Source organism: Paramisgurnus dabryanus, chromosome 15 (genome assembly GCF_030506205.2).
Source record: "Paramisgurnus dabryanus chromosome 15, PD_genome_1.1, whole genome shotgun sequence".
In the NCBI taxonomy this organism is placed as follows: domain Eukaryota; kingdom Metazoa; phylum Chordata; class Actinopteri; order Cypriniformes; family Cobitidae; genus Paramisgurnus; species Paramisgurnus dabryanus.
In genome coordinates this window covers 33,077,585-33,105,133 of record NC_133351.1, presented here as the reverse complement: position 1 = coordinate 33,105,133, position 27,549 = coordinate 33,077,585, and the positions used below count along the sequence as shown (strand labels likewise).

The 27,549-nt window shown below is 36.8% G+C and overlaps 2 protein-coding genes across 3 annotated transcripts in view; both read right to left on the bottom strand.

Annotated features, from left to right (window-relative positions):
- LOC135782703 (FERM, ARHGEF and pleckstrin domain-containing protein 1) overlaps positions 1 to 14,340 on the bottom strand; it is a 47,210-nt gene extending 32,870 nt beyond the window's left edge. Inside the window, exons 1-8 of one of the 2 annotated variants that reach the window (XM_065293164.2) lie at positions 14,142 to 14,340; positions 9,686 to 9,873; positions 4,153 to 4,257; positions 4,023 to 4,065; positions 3,768 to 3,846; positions 3,595 to 3,692; positions 358 to 472; positions 24 to 171 (exon numbers count right to left, since the gene is read on the bottom strand). In XM_065293164.2, the coding sequence (XP_065149236.1) occupies positions 24 to 171; positions 358 to 472; positions 3,595 to 3,692; positions 3,768 to 3,846; positions 4,023 to 4,065; positions 4,153 to 4,257; positions 9,686 to 9,856 (759 nt within the window). In that variant the 5' untranslated portion in view covers positions 9,857 to 9,873; positions 14,142 to 14,340. Of the gene's footprint in view, positions 1 to 23; positions 172 to 357; positions 473 to 3,594; positions 3,693 to 3,767; positions 3,847 to 4,022; positions 4,066 to 4,152; positions 4,258 to 9,685; positions 9,874 to 13,409; positions 13,535 to 14,141 lie in introns of those variants that run through there. The other variant, XM_065293165.2, reaches the window with a different exon arrangement.
- Positions 14,341 to 17,721: 3,381 nt separating this feature from the next.
- Positions 17,722 to 25,483, bottom strand: rap2aa (RAP2A, member of RAS oncogene family a). The gene is made up of 2 exons (XM_065293163.2): positions 24,635 to 25,483; positions 17,722 to 20,355 (listed from the first exon to the last, which is right to left on the bottom strand). Exons 1-2 carry the CDS (start codon positions 24,946 to 24,948, stop codon positions 20,118 to 20,120), a joined length of 552 nt encoding a protein of 183 aa, XP_065149235.1. The 5' UTR covers positions 24,949 to 25,483; the 3' UTR covers positions 17,722 to 20,117.
- Between the last annotated feature and the right edge of the window lie 2,066 nt (positions 25,484 to 27,549).

Below are 27,549 nucleotides of genomic sequence, written 5' to 3'. Positions count from 1 at the left end.
TGTGTGTGTGTGTTTGTATATACCTGAAACACCAGGACACCATTGTGTGCTACAGCCAGATTGAGTCTCGTCCCCTCTTTGTCTTTAGTCGGGTGGAGTCGTATGCCGTACATCTCCAACCTACATGCCACCTCCAAAAGATGCTGATCTGACACTGCTGGAGTCTGCCCACTACACACACACACACACACACACACACAACACAACACAACACAATAATGATGTGTCTGACATTCTTTCTGCTTTGTGTGGTTGTGGTTTGCATGGAAAGCTGGTGTTCTTATCCGTTTCTTTTACAAGTGTGTTTTATAAACATCTGGCCGATGCATGTGCGAGTGTGTTTGCCAGGTAACTTACATATGTCTATGGTGGAACTCCATAATTTTGTCCATCAGGGCCATCTGATCCGGAATGTAGTTGGTGTTTAGAAGATGCTGTCTGCATTGAGTTTCCTCAAAATCACCAATCTCAGCTACACATAACACACATACACAAGAAGTATTTGACTGACAGCTCAAAGACAGAGAAACTGAGAGAGACAAACAAGACAAATAGCACAGAAGAAAATAAAAATGTCCTTTGAACGACTACATAACGATTCCTGAAAGACTGTCCATGTTTCACAGCTACAGTTCTTCAATTGTCTTCTCATTTCTGAATGTTTAATAAAACAATGAGATCAGATTTTATAGCTGTTTAATGGCCCTATTTTAATGATCTAAGCACATGGTTTAAAACGCGTGGAACAAGTGCACTTAAAGCATGTCCGAATCCACTTTTGCTAGTTTAACTCTTTCCCCGCCATTGACGAGATATCTCGTCAATTAAGAGAAAACGCTTCCCCGCCAATGACGAGATTTTCCGTCTTTCCGCAATACCGCTATTATCCACCAGGTGACGCCCTTCCGCAACTTTTTAAAACCGGAAGTATTGCCCTATGGCAAGCTGCTGCATGTCCGTGTCTGTTCTAAAGATCGCTCTGAATCAGATCTCTATGAAAAGTCCGTCACAAATATGGAATTATTTTTGCTTTTTGCTCAAAATATGGTGTTTTTGCAAAAACCTACCCATATTCAAAAGCTGATTGCAAAAGAACCACTGAAGGTAGGATGAAACGGTTTTTTTTGTTTGAAAGCAGAGGGTCTGTTCTTTCATTTGGTATATTGTATGTTTATTTATTTAAAGAAGAACATTTTCTGGAAGGCATTAAACTTTGGTGAAAATCATGAAAAACGCTGGCGCTGGCTGGCAACTTTTTTTAAAAACGCTGGCGGTGAAAGAGTTAATGACAAAAAAATGGTTTGTTTACGTAGCGCACGGCATAAAAGGGTTGTTTCTATTCTTATAATGAGTAATGGGTGTGTTTTGGGCGTAATGTGCAATAAACCAATGAGAATCTTGGCTCTCATCTCTTTTAAAAGCCAGTTGCGCTCACGGCATGGCGATTCCCTATTTAGATGGCAGAGTTTGTAAGGGGAAAAACGGTGACATCCCTAGCAAAAAACACTTGTGTCGCTCCGTGTGCCGCATGAATTGTGCACCTACTACAGCACTAGAAAAGTAGGTCCTACTGTATAATTCAAGTACATTAAAGGGATAGTTCGGCCAAAAATAATATTAAACCCATGATTTACTCACCCCCAAACTGTCCGAGTTGCATATGTCCATCGTTTTTCAGACAAACACATTTTCGGATATTTTATAAAATGTTTTAGATCTTTCAGTTGATTAAATGTAATGTTACGGGGTCCACCCATAGTCCACGACCTTCAAGTCCAAAAAAAGTGCGTCCGTCCTTCACAAATTAAATCCAAACGGCTCCAGGATGATAAACAAAGGTCTTCTGAGGGTAATCCGCACGGTGTTGTTGTAGAAATATCCATGATTAAAACTTTATTAACGAAAATAAATACCTTCCGGTAGCGCCCCCATCTTAGTCGCGTCCAAATTCAGGATGAGAGCTTACGCAGCCTACGGAGGCTACTCTGCTGCTGCTCTGTGCCCCCGCCCCCCGAATTTGTCCTACGTCACTAAGAAAAGTGCGTACACTACGCTAATACTCTCTCCTGAGTACAGAGGAGTCTAAGATGCCGGTGCTAACGGGAAGGTATTTATTTTTGTTAATAAAGTTTTAAATATAGATATTTTTATAACAACACCGCGCGGATTACCCTCAGAAGACCTTTGTTTATCATCCTGGAGCCGTTTGGATTTAATTTGTGAAGGATGTACACACACTTTTTTGGACTTGAAGGTCGTGGACCCCGTAAATCAACTGAAAGATCGAAAACATTTTCTAAAATATCCGAAAATGTGTTTGTCTGAAAAATGATGGACATATGCAACTCGGACAGCTTGAGGGTGAGTAAATCATGGGTTTAATATCATTTTTGGCCGAACTATCCCTACAAAGTGCACCTATTTCATTGCTAAAAACAACATTATTTTGTGTATTTGGTGTAATACAAGGTGTTTGCATGGTTTATGGTTCAAAAAACACATTATTTTCCACATACTGTAGATTTTGTAGCTCCATAATTCCCTGTCTTCCTGAAACGCGCTGATATGGTACAAAACTTACCGATTTGAAAAATGCTGTGTCCCTGATTGGCCAGCTAATCTGAACGTTGTGATTGGTCTGAATACCTCTGATGTCAGCCAGAAATGTGACGCTCCTTACCATGTTTGAAAGATCCGCTCACAATGCAATGCTAACAGGAGTAACTTTACAGGCTGTGAGTCCAAGTGGGAGGAATTATGATAATGTCGATCTTTACCACATTACCAATCCCAGGAATTAAACTGTTCCTACAATTAAACCTACAATCCGTGTGTTTGTTGTAGTCCAAGAAACAATAACTAGCATCATTGTTTACTTTGGGGTTTGTACCTGTTGCATATAGTTAACATGTACTAACACACACTTACACACCAAAGGAAATGTAAAAACATAAATCGGACAATATTTGCTCTTTAAACCGAGTTCACATTACACGATTTTCTGCCCAAATTTGCCTTGATATTTCCCCCCTGAGAATCCCAAAGAAAATCAGGTCCAGGACCTTGATTGGTTCTGATGTTTGGCTTAGATTATATTGTGTGACGTTCACAGATCAAATCTTATACCTCCTAAACTGCTCACAAGCAAATCAGAGCCACCACGATCATATCAAACATGCTAATATTTAGGATTTTAAATCCAGAAGATTACATCACTTTCACAAGAGCCATTGAGAGATAGAGAAACCGCAAAACAAACTGCTGTACGACCATGGTAGACAGCAGAGACAGAGAAACAGATTGTGAAATTGTGGAAACAACATGACTGCTTGAATAGGGGTTTAATGAGGTTTAATTTCCTCTGTTTTAAAACAACGGGTGAGTGTAGAAAGCTGCTAGTGCACTAGTATGGCCATTCCCAAACTGTGGTCCGTGGACCACTAGTGGTCCGTGAGGGTACTGCAGGTGGTCCGTGTAAAGGCAAAATAAAATATAAAATAAATTTTTTTTTTAAGAAAAATATATTTTTTTAAGAATCTGTTGTACTGGCTGCTAGAGTTTAACCGCACAATGTGAGATTGATTGTTAACTTACACTGGATGATATGAGATACCAGAAGAGCAGCGCTGCCATCACTACAAGTGAGACGTCCACTGGTCAGATCCTGTCTCACCTGTAGAGCAAACAAGTACCTGAGAAAAAACAGACACATGCATCAGGATAACAGACACATGACTTTATATATAAAATGACAGAAACGTTTTTACCTGGTCAGCTCTTCCAGCAGAAGTGAATGATCGGGTGGAAAAAATTTCACAACAAACCGAAGAACTGTGTGTTTGGACCCTAGACACAAACACACACAATCACTTCTAGAGATCTAGTGTTACAGTTTTATAGGGCTAGCATGAAGATGTTAAAACTTTTAAAAATAGTCTTGTGTTTTGTACCAACCACAGACAGACACTAAACACACAGACACAGAGACACAAACAGACACACAGGGTTGTGATGCATCTTACGTGTGATTTGCTTTCTAATGGGCTTTAGTAAATCCAGCCAGACCTGTAGAGTAGATCACAGATGAGTACACAGCCCTTCTGCTTACAGTTCATCCCAAAGTTTTGCTTTGCTCCATTTTATCTCACTTACTGTCTGTCTGTGATGGTTGTGAAACTCCAGGCCAAAATAATCGCCCTCAATAAGATTGAGATGAGAGCAGACCATCTCAAACAAAACCCGACCACAACATTGATGCTGTTAACAACAAGAAAAACACAAACAGTAAATTCAACAGTTAATGCACATAAAAGGTTTGCATAAATGAATTCATGACCTGAATTGATCAAATATATGGCTTGATGTCATTGGAGGCCCATGAAGACAATTATGTCAGATTTTCTTATTCTTTTATAATATGTGACCTTGAACCACAAAAATCAAGTTTTTTAAAATTGAGATTTATACATCATCTGAAATAAGCTTTCCATTGATATATGAGATATAACTACTATTTGAAAATCTGGAATATGAGGGTGCAAAAAATCCAAATATTGAGAAAATCACCTTTAGTTGTCTTTAGTTTAAGGACTTTAGTTGTCCAAATAAAGTCCTTAGCAACTGCATCCACACACAAAAATAAAGTTTGGATATATTTACAGTAAGAAATGTATTAAATATCTTCATGTAATATATCTTCATATCTTTACGTAATATGCTGACATAATGATTTTTGGCACAAAATAATTTTTTAAACACATACAATTTATTGTTGGCTATTGCTATAAATATAACTGTGCGACCAGGGTCACATGTGTCTGATCATTTACAGGGATAATATTAATAATAGGCCTGTAAAGAGCATGCATTGATTCTTGTTTAACACATTTTAAGTCATTTGACTGATTTAATGTCAACATGTCGCTGAATAAAATAAAAAACATAGAGGCTTATTTATTTTAGGACAATGAGCGTTGTTTCACAATAATTTATCTTGAAAGATAAAGATTACTGAGAAAAGAATCATGGGGTACAGAACGAAAATGTCTAAAAACAAACTCTATATTATATAATATAATAGATTGCCAATAGACAATGATTTAAACACAGATGTTGGCCAGCTCTTCCTTTATATTGACATCAGAATCAAAATGAGGTTTACACACAAGAATGTTGTTGTACTTTTTACAGGAGCTCTGGGTACATGACTACACACACACACACACACGCACACGCACACGCACACGCACACGCACACGCGCACACGCACACACGCACACACACACACGCACACACGCACACGCACACACGCACACGCGCACACGCACACACGCACACACATGCACACACGCACACATATATACATACATTTATTTAAATAAGTCAGGTAAGAAGAAAAATAATACTAATAAAGTGGTAATAATAAATTAGCGAAAAGCCCAAAGCTGTAGCATTAGGGTGAATGGACCTCAAGCACATTTGTGTGTGTGTGTGTGTGCGTGTGTGTGTGTGTGTGTGTGTGTGTGTGTGTGTGTGTGTGTGTGTGTGTGTGTGTGTGTGTGTGTGTGCGCGTGTGTGTGTGTTTGTGTTCATGCCATTTAGGAACTGAAACATTTGTTCAGCCCTAATGGTTTGTAACATCTGATACATTCTGTCATGATCTTTTTACCATCAAGTCAGAAGGACAGACTGTCTTTGTCATGCTCATGTTTGCCTTTAACAAACACACACAAATTACACAAACACCGAATAAAAATATTTTCAAATTATTAAAAAATATATACAAATATTATTTATTTAATTTATCTGTAAGCAGTCAACAGATAATAAATACTTCTGAAGACCCACATAGACACACACACACAGACGCGCACACACACACACACGCACGCACGCACGCACGCACACACACACACACACAGACGCGCACACACACAGAGAGAGAGAAAGAGTCTCTATTCATGCTCTCTAAGGGAAGAGATGAGGTCAGAAATAACAGCCGGCATTGAGATTATGAACAGCAGGTGTTTCTTTTGTGTGTTATCCAAGCACACACACACATCTACACACATAATGAAAATGAGAAAATCTAATGTAAAGACAGTCACAGTCTCTGACTGGGGAGAAACTATAATTGTGAAATATGTCAGACCGCAGAAATGTGGAATGTGAGAAAATTGCTTGATTTTAACCTCAAATGATGCTGTGTGAAGCAAACAGATAGTCAGAGATACAGCAATAATACAGAGAGAATCTAAACCCTTAGTCATATGATTTTAGAAACCTTAGTAAACCAACACCTCAAGAAGAAGAAGTAAACCTTAACTGTACTACAATCAGATTCAGTCTCATAACATTAAATCTACAAGATTTACGTCTGGATTGTACATGATCTCCTGTTACACAGTTATTTCCTATTTGTGACCCCATATGCTGGATTTCTAAATGCATGACTTTAGATTTAATTTGTAAAGCATCAACAATACTCAACACAAGATCCTCAGACTCAAGGGAGCTTAGCTCACCCTGACTGACGACAGCAAACAGGCCTGCAGTAGAGCCTCAAATGCTTGTTAGTAAATTGTCGACTCTGTTAGAATGATTAAACAATTACACTCTTAAAATGAAGAAATTTCAGCATTACATTCTCTTTCTAATAAACACCTTGCATTAACATGATCTTGTCAACCCTGTCATACATACATCTATATATTCATGTATTAATGCATATAGACAGCTATTCCATTTGTTACCACTTCAAATGAATAAATAGCAGGAGTTTCAGAAAATGATCCCAGCAGTGTCTAAACACAGAGCTCATATTGTGAAAGTCCCAACAGTGAGAACATGTTACACAAGCTTAATCACATAAAGACCTACTGTACACACACACACACACACACACACACACACACAAAATAATTTTGTTGTGCTTTTTACAGGAGCTTTTATTTAATTAAGTCAGGTAAGAAGAAAAAGAATACTATTAAAGTAGTAATAATAAATTATAATTAATAAACATGTTTTTCCATTGTCCAAATGAATGCAGGGAGAGGCGTATATTAAAGGAATAGTCTATTTTATTAAAAGATAAATCCAGATAATTTACTCACCACCATGTCATCCAAAATGTTGATGTCTTTCTTTGTTCAGTGGAGAAGAAATTATGTTTTTTGAGGAAAACATTGCAGGATTTTTCTCATTTTAATGGACTTTAATAGAGCCCAACATTTAATACTTAACTCAACACTTAACAGTTTTTTTCAACGGAGTTTCAAAGGACTATAAACGATCCCAAACGAGGCATAAGGGTCTTATCTAGCAAAACGATTGTCATTTTTGACAAGAAAAATAACAAATATACACTTTTAAAGCACACTAGATCCGGTCGTGATGCGCCAGCGTGACCTCACGCAATACGTCATGACGTCAAGAGGTCACAGAGGACGAACGCAAAACTCCGCCCCAGTGTTTACAAGTGTGTTAAAAGAGGACCGTTCCTACGTTGTTGTATGTCAACTGATACTAATTAATGTCTTTGTGTCAGTTTATTGTTTACAATATATGTAACACGTGACCTCCCTATGTCACTACGCATTTACGTTAGGTCGCGCTGGATCGGACCTAGACGAAAAGTTGTGGTTTAAAAGAGCATATTTTTTATTTTTCTTGTCAAAAATGACAATCGTTTCGCTAGATAAGACCCTTATGCCTCGTTTGGGATCGTTTAGAGTCCTTTGAAACTCCGTTGAAAAAAACTGCAATGTGTTGAGTTAAGTGTTAAGTGTTGGTGTCCATTAAAGTCCATTAAAATGAGAAAAATCCTGCAATATTTTCCTCAAAAACATAATTTCTTCTCGACTGAACAAAGAAAGACATCAACATTTTGGATGACATGGTGGTGAGTAAATTATCTGGATTTTTCTTTTAAGAAAATTGAATATTCCTTTAACCCACTAGAGTCGTATGGATTGATAAATGATTCAAAAACCTGTCACAATTCAATGCCATTACAAAGCCAGGATATTATTAAATATAACTCTAAATGTGTTTGACTGAAGAAATAAAGTAATATACACCTAGGATGACATGAGGGTGTGACGAGATCTCGCGAGATAAAAAATGTCTTGGGAGATTTAATAGGTCACGAGATTTCTTGTGAAGGTGAAATTCTGGCTGTTTTTTTCAAGTATTGGTCACATATTTGTTACTCAACTGTTTTGTCCAATTTTCTTACCATTGTCACTTTGGTTTAGGGATAGATTTACATAAAATGCCATCCTTACCCAAACCCAAGTCTAACCCTAATGCCAGGCGACAATAAATAATAAATCATGAAAAAAAGGTATAAACCAATACTTAAAGTGACATCCTAACTCAAAAATTGGACAAAACAGTTGAGTAACAAATACGTGACAATGACATGTAAAAAGAAATACAGGACACGTTCGTGCAAAAAGGCGGAAAAACGTGTCAGTGTCACAAAGAGACTCACAAATTTCTGTGACTATAGGTACATCATTTCATGATAGAGGGTTGGTTGATCAGTGTCAGATGTGAAGCAGATTCTCCCTCACACTGAGTTTACTACATGATTTAATGTCTGCATGTTCTTGCTCAAGAATGACAGTGGCTATGGCTTCATCATTTCTATTGTAAAGAATTGGACAAATTTGAAAGATTAAAATGGATGTAATTTTTTTTTGCTAGAAGTAAGCATTTTCTCAATCTAAAATGAAAGTAAAGAAAACATACGCGAGATGAGTCTGCTAGCGCCCTCATATTAATGTAATGTGTTTACTTGGTTTTGATCCTTTATTTGAACCAATTATTGTTGTATCGTCATTATTTTGTCATTTTAAAGGTTATTGCTCACTTGGGTCTATTTTATTACGAAAAAATATCAAATTGCTTCATTATCAATTAGCAAAATTAATGTTAGTGACAGTCCTAGATTAGTTGAAACATTTTAAAATAATGTGATTTTAATTTTCCATTCATATATTTTATCATTGAGGGTTTCTTACAAAGTGCAAAAAATCTTGTCACGTTCTCGCGTTTTGCCTTGTCTGGTGGAGTACCTGTCTCGTCACACCCCTACATGAGGGTGAGTAAATTATTGTGTAAACCAGTGGTCTCCAACATGGTGCCCACAGGCCCCAGGTTGTATTTGAAAGCACATACTATTAATAGCCTTAATTTGTATATTTATTAATAACATACTTTTTATATTAGCTTTTTAAAAACAAAGATAAAACATATCAACAAGTAAAATTAAATAAAATCAACAAGTAAAAGTTTTGATCAGACTATAAAAAAATAGCCCTCCAGATTGTTATTTCCGTTGCGGTAGCTCCTGCTCACACAAAGGTTGGAGACCACTAGTGTCAACTATTCCTTTAATTCAAACCCAAAACACACCTCATCCCCTCTAGTGGTTTGACAGATCTACAGTTTTGCAGATTTCAAGATAAACAGCGTATAATTTGAGATGATGGTTTGCACAGACATTGCTCTATATTTATGAAGATCTCTCATTGTCCTTCAGAAATCAAAGTCTTTGTGCAACCTACTGTCAAACTCAAGCTAACACACATGGACCAAAAACCACTAAACTCAGATTTTGTTTTCCAGGGGGTTGCAAAAAATGTGTCCTCATAGTCTAGATTGTCTAACAACAACTCACCGATACGTCGAATGTCACTTCTGTGTCATCCAGAAGCAGGACTCTGACGGGCATCTGTTTTCCAGGTGGCATCACAGGGGGTTTGTGCCCAGGGTCCAGGGTGCTGATGCCCCGGGTTTCTGGTGCCCCTAACCTCTGTCCCGCAGATGATGTATGACCTTGTTTCACCATAATCTTTCTCACTCAACCTGCACACACACACAGAAACATTACACTCAGATTTACTCCAACATTACTACAATATGAGGTGTACACATATCTCGTGAGTGTTACCATTCATTAACGCAGCAGCCAAACTGCTTACCGACACTAAAAAACATGAGCACATTACACCTGTGCTGGCATCTATCACTGGTTACAATTTTTTAATTTTGATTTTTAATTTTTCTCTCAAAGCTTTGCATGGTCTTGATCATCAATAGATTTGCGATCTTCTTACTGCCTCAAGACCCCTCAGATCATCTAGGCCAGTGTTTCTCAACCTTGGTCCTCAAGGACCCCCTTCCAGAATGTTTTAGATGTCTCCTTATTTTAAACACCTGTACCAACTCATCAGCCTCCTTCCAGAACGTCTCCCTACAAGCTAATGATTTAAATCAGGTGTGTTAATTAAGGAGACATCTAAAACATTCTGGAAGGGGGTCCTTGAGGACCAGGGTTGAGAAACACTGATCTAGGCAACTTCTAATCACAGTTCCTTGTACAAATCGGTCTTTCTCTGTGGCTGCTCCTAGGCTCTGGAATAAACTTTCTCTTTCTATCAGATCTGCTCTTTCCATTTCTGTGTTTAAATCCTCTCTGAAGACGCATTTTTATTTCTTGTGTTTTAAGTCTTGCTAAGGGTGCATATCTTTTATCTTGTCATTTGGTTATGTGCCAATATTGTCTACTAGTGTTTTTATTATTAGTTTTATTTGATCTTTTGTCTTTTTCTTCTATTATGGATAGCTTTTATTTTATTTAAACTTGTATTTATCTATTGTACAGCACTTTGGCTACAACACCTGTTGTTTTAAATGTGCTATATAAATAAACTAAACTAAACTAAACTAAACTAAACATTAAAAACACCTTGCAATCTTCTACATATATTTAATGATGGATCAATTTTCACAACATTTTACATGTTAAATCATATACAAAACAATGCTGACTGTATGCAGTTGTGTAGACTGTATGTCGATATTTCTCAATATTTTTCTGGGGTGTTCCTATATTTTTCCAAATTTTATATAGTAAGTATATGATGCTAAACTTATCAAAAATCTTAAAGGTTTTTGGGTTGAGCCATCAAAGAAAATTCCTCTTGAATCTGTCTCTGTCTGTTCCCATCACTCTCAATGTTTAATACACATACCACAGCACTGATGTCATAACCTACCAAAGCAAAGGTCAACATATGAGAGAGAGAGAGAGAGAGAGAGAGAGAGAGAGAGAGAGAGAGAGAGAGAGAGAGAGAGAGAGAGAGAATAGCTGCAGGAATACTACAGGTAAGTAAGGTAAATATATAATAACAAAGGCTAATCTCACCTAAAAACCTTACCATTTGTGACTGCTTATATACATTAAACTTCAAATGAAAAGTAAATCTACAGTTTTCAGTTTCAATACAGCTTCAAAGGGCTCTAAACGATTCCAAATGAGACATAAGGGTCTTATCTAGCAAAACTATCATCATTTTCGCAAAAAAAGTACTTTTAAAGCACAACTTTTCATCTTGCACTAGCCGTGTGATGCACCAGCACGACCTATAATGTAATCTCGAAGTCAAAAGTCATATGTGAAACGCACACAGTTAACTCGTCAATTAAAGATGCTCTAAGCGAATTGACGCGTTTTAGACCATAAAACATTTTTTGTTACATACAGCAAACATCTCCTCATTATCTGCTTGCTGCCTGTCTGCTGATCAAACTGTAAAAAAACGCGATCTCTGTAGACAGCCCAGGCTTCACAAACGGCAATAACAAAACAGTGGCCAAACCTAGCATCACAAAACAAAACAAAGTATTCCAGCCAATAAACGACAAAAAGGATTTGGGGGTGGGGGTTGGGCGCGTTCATGAAAGCCCGGTAGGGAGGGGGAGGAGTTAGCTACGCTCCGTCTGTTTGAAAACAATTTAAACGTCAACAATACCTAACGTCTCGCAGATTCGCTTAGAACGCCTTTAAAAGGCCAGAAGCTAGTTATTTTCGTTAATAAAGTTTTAAATATGGATATTTCTACAACAACACAGCGCGAATTACCCTAAGAAGGCCTTTGTTTATCATCGTAAGCCGTTTGGATTTATTTAGTGAAGAATGGATGCACATTTTTTGGACTTGAAGGACCCCGTAACTTAATTTGACTAACTGAAAGATCTAAAACATTTTCTAAAATAACTGAAAATGTGTTCCTCTAAAAAATTATGTATATTTGCATCTTGAACGGCTTGGGGGTGAGTAAATCATGGCTGGTTAATATCATTTTTGGCCAAACTATCCCTTTAAGACTCCCCGTCAAGAAAAAACGGTTCCCTACCAATGACGAGTATTTCCAGCTTTCTACCGTTATTATCCACCAGCTCTTCCACATTCTATAAAACCCGCGCCTTAGGGAAAACAGCTGTATGTCAGCGTAAGTTTTGAGGATCGTTTTGAATCTGATCTCTATCAAAAGTCCTTCACTAAAAATTTGAATTATGCTCAGAATTTTGTGTTTTTGAAGAAATCTACCCATATTTGAGAGGTGATAAAAAATAGGCTTACTAATGAAGGTAGGATGAAAAATTTTTGTAAACTGAGGGTCAGTTCTTTCATTTGGTATATTGTATGTTTATATATTTTAAGAACATTTTCTGGAAAGCATTAAACTTTTGTGAAAATCATAAAAAAATGCTGGCATGGCTGGCAACTAAAAAAAAAAAAATGCTGGTGGGTTAGACACAAAGATTTAAAAGTGCATATTTTTATATTTTGGGCGAAAATGACAATGTTTTTGTTATATCGGACTCTTATGCATCGGTTGGGATTGTTTAGAGCCCTTTGAAGCTGCATTGAAACTGTAAACTGTTGTGGTCCATTAAAGTCCACTATATGAAGAAAATCTGGAATGTTTAACACAAAAACTTAATTTTTGCTCGAACTAAGAAAGAAATAAACATATTGGATAACATGGTGGTGAGTAAATTATCATTTTGTTTATTTTTATGAAAGTGGAGTATTCCTTTAAGCAAGGCTGTCCCATTTCTCCTGGGTGCTGCACTGATATCTGCCCTGTGCTCCGGGTGTGTGTGTGTGTGTTCACTATTCACTGGAATTTGTTAAATGCAGAGGTCACATTCCAAGTATGAGTTACATACATTGGTCACTATGTCACTTTCACTTAAATCCTGTTATGAATGAATGAGATTTACAAAGTTTTGAGTGAGTTCAAGTTAACGGTGATGCGCAACACATTATTATAAAATGTGTAATTTAAAGATAAACACAATAGACCCAAAACGAAATCATTTCAGTCAGGTGGTTACCAAATAAATGAGAGTAAATACTTTGAGTAAATGGCGTTTCTGGTCAAAATCTGTTAATTTGATTCGAGGATAAATCTCTAATACACTTTCATTTCTATATATTGACTGTTCACCAATAATAACTCAATAAAAAAACGCCTTCAGTGTAAGACAGTTCAATGTATTTTAACTAAAGACTTCAGATAGGTTAGTAGTAGAAAAAAATCCAATTTTACCTTTCACTCTCCAATCTATCGACGTCGGCGCGAGTATAGCCGCGCGTATCTGCGGCGCGTTCACAGGCTACACCGGGCCAATCAGCAGTGAGCACTACACTATTCAGCAACAGTAAAATATTACTAAATCTATTTAGGCCTATTATATAATCTATTATCTGAATAATAAATAAAGTAGTAAAAAAGAAATGTTAGAAGTTTTAAAACTGAGAAATACATCCATATTAGTATTGTTACACCTGCGTTAAGAAACAAAAGACCACAAGCTAGCCCACGGTCAGAAGTTATTTGGATATTAATATAATATACGTATTTTTAGCATGCTTTAATGTTAATATAGTCCATAAACATAAATTAAACCATGTGATTTTGTGCTCTCGACGCACAATGAAGCGGCTACGATAATGGCAATCCGTCAAAAGAAAACGCGTACGCGTCACATCGCACTCGCAGCTCCGTTGATTATAATGGAAGCGATAGTTTCCACCGCACGCGTGCATGATGTGAACTGAACAAAGCGCAGGTCTGCAGGCTATAGCGTTCAGTGTCAAAGTCTTCATAAAGATATACTGTCTTATTGTCATCGTGAATGTATTCATACATCAGAAGGGCTCGCGTCACATTATAACGGGAATATAACGGTATAATGCCAAGCTCAATCTGTGCTTAGATTTACCTCTTAATCTCTTCCGAGCACATAGCGCCTTGAATGAGAGAAATCTGCGCACTTACCTCAGTTCGGAATCCACTTGTGTGCGGTTTCCCACTGATAATATGACCTGAAACGGCGATGTTGTGAGGTGAGCGCGTTGACCCGGTTCATATTCAGCAGGACACGAGCGGAGTCGCCATGTCTGCGGCCGGACAGACGGAGCCGAACCTCCAATCGACACTACAGACAGACGCGGTTAAGAGAGACACACATATGATGCTGCCATCTGCAGAGTAAAGCGTCATAACGCACCTCAATACGGACTCAATATAAACACACGAGCATATCTAATAGCCTATCATTCACTCAATTCTGATTTCTTATGAAAATGCAAATAAATTGATGTTAATCCTAAAGGATTATTCATTTAGACACACTGTAACAGATATATTCGTTCCTACAGACTAATATTTGAGGTTATACTCTCATGACTATAATGATTATAATTATATCCTCCTCCTCATTTTGTTATGGACATGATCTCAGACCTCTAATAACCAAGCACAATTTATTCAACCTATTTAAAGCCTACTGTGCTGTGAAGAGGACATCCTTTTGTATTAACATATCTGTGGGGATGGATGGGTCTACAGAGCACACAAACTTTCTTTTGAAAATGACAATAATTGCAATTTTCACATTTTTGGGCAAGAAGGGAATAAAGTACTTTGTTTGCAGATTATATGTTTACTTGATAATCTTCAATTACTTTTTTGTCAACATGAGAGTAAACTTAAAATTTAGAAGTATTTCAGAAATGTACAATAATTCTGACCATTTCGAAACATGACTTTTATTTTAATGTAGTGGACACAAGGACTTTGTTCTTATGTTTCACTTCTTGTAATAAGCATTTCTATGACAGATGCTGAGAAGTTTTTAAATAAAATAATCTGTAACACTGAACAATAAAGTTGTATTTGTTAATGTTATTAAATGCATTAACTAATACCAACAATGAGCAATATAGTTTATCAGCATTTATTAATAATTGTTAATACAACTGTTCATATTAGTTCATTGTGCATTAACTACAAATACAGCCTTATTGTAAAGTGTTAAAAGAAAGCCACACCCAAATGATACAATTAGGAAATATGTGCAGCTGTAAATGCTGGGCATTCCAAAATGTTTGTAGATGCAGAAACCCCGGATGCAAAGCATTACGTCTGTGAGATGGAATAAGAGCAACATGTTCCTATATGTCTCCAAGAAGTCAGAATGCTAAATCAAATATCATGTTTAATCAAATATCTCATTTAAAACTCATAAACTTTAATTTCACATTGTAGTAAAAAAGAAATTGAAAACAAAAATGAAAGTAAAATAAAATAAAATAAATGTGAAGTTAGAATCAAATGGCAAAAACACTGAATTAAGATGGATGTAATTCACTCTCAGAAAAAAAAAGAGTACAAAAGAGTAAAGAGTACCTTTTAAAAAGGTCATAATATAAACCATTCTGGTACAGATATGTACCTTTAAGGTACCAGTATATGCTGTGTACATTTGAGGAATTAATATGCACCTTTTAGTGTATACTTTTTGAAAAGGTACCGCCCTAGTGACAACTTTTGTACCTTTATTTCTGAGTAAACATTAAAGTACCGTTATCCACTACAGTGGACATGTCATAAAATTAAAATTGTGTCTTTTAATTCTTTGCGATGGGTTTTGTTACCACCTTTTTAAAAGGAAAAAAATACATTTTAAAACTTTTTCCTAGTTCTCAGGAGTATATTGTTATATTTGAATATTGTCATTACATTTCCAACTACTTTTCTTTAGAAATTTAACTTTAATACGTTTTGGTAAACAACTAAAATAACATAAATTGTGTTTCCAAACATTTTGTTTACCTAAACTAAAAGAGAACTATCAGATACTGTAAAATGAGCAATAGCAGAACAGTGTTGGACAGTGCAGGGTGGACTGTTTTTGCATTACATTACATGTGAATGTGAGTGAGATGATATGTGTCTTTTCTTTCCCTACTATTTATAACCAATTAGATGACTGCAAATTTCACTGTGAAACTGGCAACATGAGAGTGTCCATACAGTAGGTATGAAATCCTGTCTGGGGTCCTCTGATGCATGATCTGAATCTCCCTTTCTCAGTCTCTTTTCCCTATTGGTGACCAGTAAATGAAAAAATCTCCTGTTGCTCAGTTGGTAGATTATTGTTAACAGCGCAATGGTTGTAGTTTTGATAAAAAAAAATGATAAAAATGTATACACTAAATTGCACTGTTAGTTGGTTGGGATAAAAGTGTCTGCCAAAAGCATGATAACCTGATAAAACAGCAACTATGATTTTCAAACAAATAGGTAACACTTTACAATAAGGTTGTATTAGTAAACATTATGCATTAACTAATATAAAAAAACAATGGAGAATATAGTTTTTCAGCATGTATTAATGCTTGTTAATGTCAATAAAGTTAGTTTACATTTAGCAGATGCTTTTGTCCAAAGCGACTTACAAATGAGATAACAATAGAAGCAATTAGAGCAACACAAGAAAATCAATACATAAGTGCACTAAAACTAGTCTCATCAAATCTAACACAGTGTACATAACCAAGGGTTAGTAGTTTTTTTTATGACGGAAGATAAAAATAGAAAAAAATAAGACATTAGTAAGTTAGGTGTTGGTAGAAGAGATGGGTTTTTAGCAGATTCTTAAAGAAAGCTACTGAGTCAGCAGATCTTGTCGCAACTGGCAGATCATTTCACCGATGTGGAACAGATGTTTTTCCCTTTATGGGATGGCACCACAAGCCGTCGCTCGGTGGCAGAGCACAGGGATCGAGAGGGTACATAAATTTATGATGCATTGATTATATTAACAGTTACAACACTTTATTTTATAAATGTATTAGTAAATGCTTAAATGAACGTGAACTAAGATGAATACATGCTGTAGAGATATTGTTTCACTTATTTCATGTAAGCTAATGCATTAACTGATAGTTACAAATACAACCTTATTGTAAAGTGTTACCAACAAATACTGTATTTTCTGCAGACACCTCTCAACACATTCACTAAAATGACTTCTAAAAATGACTTGAAATGAAAGCTCAGGTCAGGCACACAGCATAAGTTACTGGGTAGCACTTTATTTTATTTTACAGTACTACATCTATGTACCTAGTCTATAATTACTATGTAAGCCTACCAGCCCTGAACCTAAACCTCAGCCATATTAAGTATGTGGAAATACAAGTAAAGTCAACATAAGTGCACACACTGTAAATGGATTTTGGATACTATATCCCACAATGCAATGTGCTTGAGTTGTACATTAAAAGGGTTGCTAAGGTTAAACCACATGGCATATACCCTTTTCAGACTGGCTGTGTCCAAAAGCTCCTTCAGAATGGTCTGAATTCGATGTTTGGTTTACTTCCTGACTCCTGTACCTGTATTGTCTTGTTCTGTAATTCTATGCGTGGGCAGGGAATGTGATTGGTTAAACCTGGTCAAGTTCGAAAAATTTAAATGGCAGCCGGAAAGCGTCTGGATCACTAATTTAGTATAAATAAAGTTATATTTTTTCTTTGAACACATTTTGATTGCATTTCTAGAAATTGGTTTGTATGATTGATAATGGCAGCTCCTTGAACAACTTTCACTAGGTTACTGACATTTCACAAGCACCATTCAGTTTTTACTGATAGAAAAATGACTGAAGTCAGTTTGGATGGAATTCACCTGCTAAATGTTGCGTAGCTAACATTAGTATTTATCCTAAATAGTTAAAAAGCCACATAAACACAAAATCTGACTGATAACAAATGGCCTGTGCGAGTATAGTTCTCACAAACACACCTTTATAAATAACACACATGCTGCAAAGTATTTATGAATTATGATCATTTCTGGATATAAAGGCGCATACATTGTTGTGTGTGTTGGATGCACTTTATTTAGGTGCCAAACAAAAGTGTCAACGTTCAGTCATTCATGAGAGTTAAGCACACGTACACATAAAAAAATATAAAATCAATACTGACTCGGAGCTCTCTATTAAAACACATACACACCATCCGTCTCCATAATCTCTCTGTTCGGCCTTGAGGTCTAAACTTTAGCTCAACCACGAAGAGGGTGCAAGAAAACTGGCCACCTCTGTACAAATGTATTTACAGTCCACTAATAATCAACATCGGCATTAATGAGCCATAAAACCATGGCAGAATATTGAGAAAAACAAATGTAGAAAGAGGACCGAGATGTTACAGAGACTCGTGTGAGAGCGAGAGAGAGCCCTGGAAAGTCACAGGATATAATAATTATAGAGCGGAAATTTTAAAGTTCACTTAAAATCTACACAAACACTGCTGTGCTGTATTTAACCTGGAGACTTTGAAATTCCAACTTTCTACTTGGAAATTAAATACTTGTAATGTCTCTATGGACTTGAAAGTAAAAAAAAATGTAAAGCAAAAAGTACCTTTTGTCTGACTGTACATAAAAAAAGGAAAACAAAAAGACAAAAACTGTAAGATAGCACCCTGTCATACAATCACATACTGCAAAACATTTTAGGTTTTTATAATCCATCAAGTATACATTAGTCTGTATAGATTTGTGGTTTTTTACTCCTGCATGAAACTAAAGAAAAGCAGATGATTTTGAGAAACTGTTTCTCTAATAAAACAATCATTAGAGATGATAGTGTGTAAAATGTCAGTGTTATTTGCAACATCAAAAACAAAAACAAAAAAACTCCTCCCATCTGTCACCGGTCAAAGAGTCCCACAGTGTTACGAGTTTTGGGGCATATAACCTACACATGAATTACATGTCTACACTGTCTACAGTTAAAGGATTACTCCACTTCAAATTTACTCACCCCATGTCATCCAAAATGTTAATGTCTTTCTTTGTTCAGTCGAGAAGAAAAACCTTTACAGGATTTTTCTCAATTTGATGGACTTTACTGGACCTCAACAGTTTACAATTTAAAATTGCAGTTTCAAAGGGCTATAGAGGTATAAGGGTCTGATCTAGGAAAAAGATAATTTTTGGCAAGAAAAAAAGCACCTTAAATTACTACTTTACATCTTGCACTAGCTGTGTGACGCGCCAGCGCGATCTTACGTATTACGTAATCATGTGGAAAAGTCATACGATGTATGTGAAACTACCGCTCCAGTGTTTACAAGTGTGCAGAAAGAGAAGCGTTCAGACGTTGTTGTATGTGGAATGATAATAATTAATGTCTTTATGTCAGTTTATTGTTTAAAATGGTCTGCAAGTGTTTGTTACACATATGTAACACATGACCTTTTGACGAGATTACGTAATACGTAGGGTCGTGCTGGCTCGTCACACGGCTAATGCAAGATGAGAAATTGTAGTTTAAAAGTACATATTTTTCCTTTTTCTTGCTGAAAATGAAATCGTTTTGCTAGATAAAACCCTTATGCCTCGGTTGGGATCGTTTAAGGCCCTTTGAAGTTACGTTAAAACTGCATTTAAACTGTTGAGGTCCAATAAAGTCTATTAAATTAAAAATCAAGGAATGTTTCCTCAAAAAACTTCATTACTTCTCGATTGAACAAAGAAAAATATCAACATTTTGGATGACATTGGGGTGAGCAAATTATCAGGATTGTTTTTAAGAAAGTGGAGTAATCCTTTAAGCTGGGACAGGACAAAGTATGTTACTTAAAAAAAACACTTCAATTTTAAGCAATTAAGCGTATCTATAAACAAGGCTTATGTTTAAGAGCCTCTCTCGCTCTCTAAAATTCGGATAAAACTACCAACACAATAAAAAACAATGTGAAGTTCAAGTCATCCACACAAAAGTATCCGGTTGAAACCCAAGGCAAGCGCTCTTCTGTGTCTCAGCCATTATGTATTTAAAGTGACAAACAAATGCTTAAGATTACTGTGAGTCTGTAGATACAGAACCGTGAAAAACTGCAGACAGGAAAAGTCTAATAAAGCTACAGTAATGTGTGTTCGGTGTCAGGGGGGTTATTGTATATTGCAGGAGGAGCAACATGGATCATCTTTGTCCGGCTGGGCTGCGTAGTCCATCTGTCGTACGATCTCGGCGAAGAGTTCGTCCACCATTGTCTTGCTCTTGGCAGAAGTCTCAATAAAAGGACAGCCCCACTCCTCGGCCAGCGCCTGCCCCTCTCTCACCGACACCTCCCTCTCGCTTTCCAGATCCACCTTATTCCCAACCAGGATCACTGGCACCTTCTCATACCTGGAAAACACATAGTTTCCCAAAAGAGCAGCTGAATCTCACAGAACTTATCAAAAAATGTCCGGCAGGACATATTTCAAACATCTAAGAAACACAATAAATTGTTTATGCAAAATCCAGTAAAGATGGTTAGGATTTTAAGACAGCTACACGTTTCAAATTAAATTTTTGGGTTAAAATGACATTTGTTTTAATTTGATAAAAAATAAAAATGCATTTAACCTGTGATACACTACAGAATAAAGGATGTTTGAAATTTAGGATTATTTCTTAAAAGATGAATCCACAAAATAATTTAAAATATGTGACCCTGAACCAGCAGTAAGGGGCGTGTCTACTAACCAACATCATTGCCTGGGTTGCGTATGTGTGGGGTGGGTCTATTAAAAGACCATTGGTTTTCAGAAATCATGCTCCCCGCCTTTAAAGTTTTTCCAAATGAAATTCTTGGCAACACACATTACTAATGATAAATACATTTTCATATATTTACAGTAGGAAATTCACAAAATATTCTAATGATTTTTGGAATATTTTTTTTTTAAATTTTGACCCATATGATGGGTATTGCTACATGTGCGAGATATGACTGGTTTTGTGGTCTAGGTCACATATCTATAAAAATAAAATGTAAAAATAAAAAAACTGCAAAAAAGCAGTAAAGCACCCAAGGTGTGGTTTAGATTTGTTTGTTTTTTTATTTCTTTTAAAAGTGCATACAGTATAAAATTGAATTTAAATTATCTGACAAATTGCATGAATGCAAGGACCAAGAATGAAAAAGGATGTAGAGCTGATGTTGTAAAGGATGTGTGTTGTAATGATGATGTAGTAACTGTGTCACTATTTGAGAAAAGAACTGCCTGTCATTTTCAAAATACTACCTCCAAAAATTTGTTTTGCCATGCACATTAGACGCACCATTTCATTTGTGTTTTTCTGGGGCTTCTCTAGAATCTGTGTGTAAGGGAATCACATCATCTGAAATTTCCCAGTACATTGACATTGTTTGTCTTTCCTTGGGGCAACAGAAGAACGTCCCACCCTTAACCACAGACTATGCTGTGATAAGTGGTCAAGGGAGGATGATGAGGAGGGTGGGGTTACAGAGGCCACACCCTGTTATTAACAAACCACAAATGATATTACAGCTAAAAAGTCATTTCAGAATGACAGCGTAACGTCGCTTAATTCTCACAGTCTGCTCTAAAAAAAAAGAGAGAAAAACTGTTTGAGGGTCTTGTGTAAAATCCAACACCACGATGCCAATGTGTAATGGGTATTTGCCAGAGTAAATGTTATATGAATATTGTGGCGCTCTGAGAGATTCTTGACCATCTTATAATGTAAATCTAAACCACTTTTTAATTCTGTGCCGAATATGTTTTTGAAAAGTAATTTCACACAACCCACATTGAGGACTCATTCATGTCAGTAGCAAAAAGCAAAGCACTGTGATAAATGTTACACAGTAAAATTAAGAATTTATACAAAGTTTAGGGGTTAGTCACATAAGTGAAGTGTTTATTCCTAAGACTTGTTTTGTTTGGCCTTAGTGGTTGCTAACAATAACAATGGCATAACCTGTGAAGGAGCGTAGAATGATGGGAGTTGTAGTTTTTACTTTCACTGCCGATGGAAAAAAATCAGAAGAGACTCAAGAAATTGTCTTGATAGAAAGAACGACACAGGTGCATGCTAGATGCTGTGTCTACTACTTATGCATGCGGAGCTGTGCAGATCAAATGACATATGACGTCAAAGTGAAAGAAGCTTGACAGAACACATTCGTAATGATTATTTTCATAATCGATTAATCGGGTGATTATTTTGTCGATTAATCAACTAAGTAAGGCTGGGTATTGGCAAAGGAAATCAATATGATACGCATCAGGATACATGGACCATGATACAATGTATCACGGTAAGATACAATACATTGCATGTTGCGAGACATTGCAATACTTTTTCTTTTTTTATAAAAAATTTAAAAAAAGAGCTGACTTTTTTTCAAAACTTTTTTGAAAGCCAAAGTGCTTCCACACGTCTTTTACTAATACAATCTTAGATTTTTTTTATTTCAACCCTTAAATAAAAAAGTTTGTGCAACTTTTAAATAATAAAACATTTTTAAATGTCAAATTATAAAAAATGAAAAACAAATTGAGTTTTCAGGGATTTGATGTAAATAAATTTTGCCACAGATTGATAAACCCATTTAAATCTTGAACTTTAGACCTTAATGAGAATTAATATTATTTGTTATTAGCAAAATAATTAATTATTACAAAATAACATTAACAAAATGCTCACGTGCGGAAGTCTGTTACGTCACAGACCAACTAATCCATAATGAAATTTGTTGACTAGAAGTAAATCGCCATCACCTGCTTTCAGATGAAGCAGCATTTACTACACAAAGCAGTGGTTTCCAAGCTGGGCCATATATCATACACATCGCAGGCTATACGTCCGCGATTATTAATGCGAAATTGCACCAATTGTCAGTGAACTTTGGCTCTGTGTAGTAAATGCCGGTCCATCTGAAAGCAGGTGATGGCGATTTGCTACTTATCAAGGAACTGGCATTACTGATGAAATGTGCATGACAATCACATGCGATTTATTGTGCAGCCTACTTTATAATCAATTATTATTAATTTTTATCAATTAGATGTTGAAGCCATAATTTGTAACTGCTTTCAACAATCCTTTATTGTCCTATGCTGAGCGGCTGGCATGGCTTTGACATCTACAGCAGTAAAACTGAGCATAATGTGGAAATGACGACATTGACAAGACGACGAATGAGTGACGTTACAGTAACTAAATTCAGAAATATTTGGGATAATGCAAGTACACAAGTGAACAAAATATATGACAATGTGCTAATGATATCAAGCAGTCTAAAACCTTATAAGAGACAAAAACAGTCAGTCAACACTATCACACACACCTTTACACAAGAACAAACAGATATTTACAAAAGACGTAATTTACTCCCTACCTACTTTTATCCATCACCACTTTTACTGTATGAAAGATTTATGCCATTTATTTATTATTCAATAGTGTCTTTTCTGTGAGGTGACGATGTCTATTTGTGTCAGTCTGATCTAAATTATTTGCAAGAAATGGGTAAATGATGGGGTGTAATCGAGAGCCTTCAGGACACTCCTAATTTTGCCAAGTTAGATGTCATCAGGGCAACATTATGTTGACCCTGGGACAACATTTCATTGGGTTTGCGTTTATCACAAGTTAAAGAAAAACTTTGTTGTGCCCTAATGTTTCTACATTAGATTTATCACTTTTAATCTCCTGTTTTTCTGTAAAGAGCACCCATTTTATTGCTAAACAACAGCGTTATTTTGTGTATTTGGTATAATACAATGTGTTCATGTTGTTTATGTTTTAAAACATTATTTTACACATACCGTACATTTGTGTAGCTCCAGATTTCACTCTCTTCCTGAAATGCACGGATTTGAAAAGCTCTGTGTCCCTGATTGGCCAGCTAATCTGTATGTTGTGATTGGTCTGAATACCTCTGACGTCAGCCGGAAATGTGACGCTCCTTACCATGTTTGAAAGATTCGCTCACAATGCAATGCTAACAGGAGTTAACTTACAGGCTGTGAGTAAGAAGTGGGAGGAATTATGATAATGTCGATCTTGTCCACGTCAACAATCCCAGGAAGTAAACTGTTGCCTACAATCTGTGCGTTTATTGTAGTCCAAAAAAAGAGATTTACGTTGGAGATGCAAATCGCCTCACGGTTTACTTTGGGGTATGAACCTTTTGCATATCGTTAACATGTACTAATACACACCAAAGGAAATAAAAAAATGTGAATTAGACAATATGTGCTCTTTAAGAACATATTCATACCTGTAGCTTTGTTGACCAAACCATGACTTCATTTAAACAATGCTAATTATGTTTCCTGAAAACTGCATCTAAATATTGAGGGGCGTGATTTTAAAGTAACTTTAAAATTGGACAAAACTGTTAATAAGTCCCATTTAATAGCTGTTTATGTTCCAGCACATTGTCAAGGTAGATGACGGTACACAATACCATGGATCATGGAGCAGGCCTCTGTGAAGAAGGCCCTATTACACCAGATCATCATGATACTCATTCAAAACAAACAGGGTTCAGATCAATGTGACATCCAACGATTCTGATGAACATTGAAAATCTCTTCAGTTAGCACATGATTTGTTATATGACCACAACAGTGAGATGAGCAATTTAGAGATTTGTGAGTCTCACCTCTTCACTCGGATGATCTGGTCTCGCATGGGTTTGATGTCCTGAAAGCTCTGCTGGTTGACCAGACTGTAGACCAGAATAAAGCCCTGACCATTTTTAATGTACAGGTCCCGCATGGACGCAAACTGCTCCGTGCCCGCCGTGTCCAGGATCTCCAGCACCGACGGCGACGAGTCCACCTCGATTTCCTTCCGGTAAAAGTCCTCGATGGTCGGGTCGTACTTCTCGATAAACGTCCCGGTGACGAACTGCACGGTAAGGGCGGATTTACCGACCCCGCCACTCCCGAGCACCACCACTTTATACTCGCGCATCTCTCCGGCCTGAACGGATAAAAGGCAAAATAAACTCACAGTGCACTCGACATGAAACTGACAGTCATGTTAGCGCGTTTAAACGCGTCTGTCCGCCGACATGAAGGCGCCTCGCACAAAGACAAGCGTCCCGCGGCAGCGCTTCATGATCCCGGTGCACCGGCGGCCCACGCGCGCCTACAATTCAACAACTGCACCGATGCGTTCACCGATAACTTGCGCTTTCATCTGCTCAGCTCACCATCCTACGGGAGACCAAGAAAACCGCACGCAGAAACCCCGTCGACTGTCTCCGGTAAGGGCGAAGTTCGTTCTTAACCGGTTATTTAAAACGATCGGGGAGCATATTAGTTTTCCGCCTCTCTTTGCGCTCTCCGGTGTTCATTGAGGCGCCATGCTTACGGGTGGGGATCGGGATCCGCCACAGCGCCGCGCCTCTCGGCCTCCGTACAGACGCGCTCTCGTCGTTTAACGGATCCGCGAGACACCCAATAGCCGCCCGACTGCCTCAGACCGCGCCCACGAGTGCGCGCACACACCACAACCGATTTCCGCTTGAGTCAAAACGAACCGGTTGTCGTTGCCGTAAAGGAAAAGCTGAACGAAGGATTCTCGACAGTGAATGCGCGCGCATCCTATCCTACATAAAAGAGGATCATGCGACGGATGTTGTCGCTATGGAAACTCACTCGTATCCACGATACATTCACGTGATAACTAACAGTTTCACTACAAGTCACAGTCTGATATCTGAATAAACTAAACATGCAAAAATGTTTAACCATTAACAATAAATAAATAACGAACGATAAACTCATTTTAATAAATGAATACAATTTAAATAGGAAGCGCTTGCCATACCAGATTACAAGACAAAAGCAATTATCTAACATGATTGCATACGAATAAAAAAAAAACACTGCAGTGTTACAGTATTACTTGAAGCTGTTACTGTATATTTATCTTTAACTGGAGAGAATAAAGTGCAAAGCATTCTAAGAACCATAATGTTAAGGAAAAAACAGAAAAAAGTTTATGAGAATTTCTGGTTCCCAGAATGCTTTGCATGAAGCTGTTTATAGTTTTATTCTGTAAAGACAAAGCTTTATAAATGTTTAATGTTCATTTAACTTTCAACAAACTGTTGCCAGTAAATAACATTTAAAAATGTTAAGTTGCACCTGGGCTGATATGTGGGGCCACCTGGGTTAACCAGATGGCTCCCATTTGGTGCCTATAATCTGTCTACAAGGGTTAGTTATGGGACCCAGCTGGGGCTTTTGTAGGACTATTATGGGCCACAACAGGCATACAAACTAATATTTTTCTCTGTTTAAGTTACCTTATTTTACAGAAAACCCTTAAATACAACATCACATTCAATCCACTCAAATTCTAAAGGTATTTAATAACAAAAAACAGTGGTTCACACTTTTAAGCAAAGTTTATTTAGAATAATTTGAACATGACTATTATAACTTGTACATTTACAACTTTACACAATACAAATATCTATAATAAAGTTCATGTTAAAGGGATAGTTCACCCAAAAATAAAAATTTTGTCATAATTTACTCACTGTCATGTTGTTACAAACCCGAATAAATGTATTTTTTCTGATGAACACAGAGGAAGATATTTTGAGAAATGTTTGTTACCAAACCGTTCGTGGACACCATTCAGTTCCATAGCAGGGAAAAAGAATACTATGGAAGCAAATGGGGTCCACAAACGGTTTGATCACAAACATTTATCAAAATATCTTCCTTTGAACAAAGAAATTTATGCGGGTTTGTAACAACATGAAAGTGAGTAAATGATGACAGAATTTTCATTTTTGGGTGAACTATCCCTTTAAGCTCCTGACAAACTTTGCTTTGCATAACCTGTTGGCAAGCAGAGGATCTTTTATATTTGATCAAACTAATTGAGTCCCTTCTGTAGCCCATTTTGACCCAATGCACACATTTCATAGTAATGACCCAACTAGGAACGACATGGGGAGCCCACCTAGCATCGCCCATGTGGGTCCTAACTGGGTCACCCAAGTGGGCCCCAGATAAGATGCCTTGGACACTCTGTACCCCTGTGGTCCATGCGTAACCCATGTGGGGCCCACGGAAACGTGTTTGCTGGGTGTGCTTCGGTTTAGATGTCTGCTTAATAAATAAATTTAAGTGCACTTTAAACTAGTCAATTACTAGACTATAACTTACATGTAACTGTGTCAACATTATGCCTTATTATAATTAAATATATGGCTGTAGGACAGAGGTCTTTAACCTTTTCCAGGCTGGGGACCTCTTAATGTATAGAGAGGAGGAGCAGGGACCCCCAGTACATGTATCAAATTAGGACTGTATTTATTATTATTTATAATACATAATTTGTTATTATGGGGATGTTACAAAGACAATAATATAATAATATTTGGCATACTACATTACATTTTAATTTATTTGAAAACATTTTATTGTGGGTACGTTATGCTTTTCATTAAAAGTTTTTTGTTATTAGCATATTAATAAGTTTTTCTATGATGCCTACTCTCATTTGTCCAAAAATATTATTTTGCATTCAAACTTTATTTGGAAGACCCCC

Excerpts from the sequence above, each read along its gene's own strand:
- rap2aa (XM_065293163.2), bottom strand. The coding sequence starts at position 24,948 with ATGCGCGAGTATAAAGTGGTGGTGCTCGGGAGTGGCGGGGTCGGTAAA. Across the intron at positions 20,356-24,634 it reads CAGATCATCCGAGTGAAGAG|GTATGAGAAGGTGCCAGTGA; the intron begins GTGAGACTCACA and ends TGTGTTTTCCAG.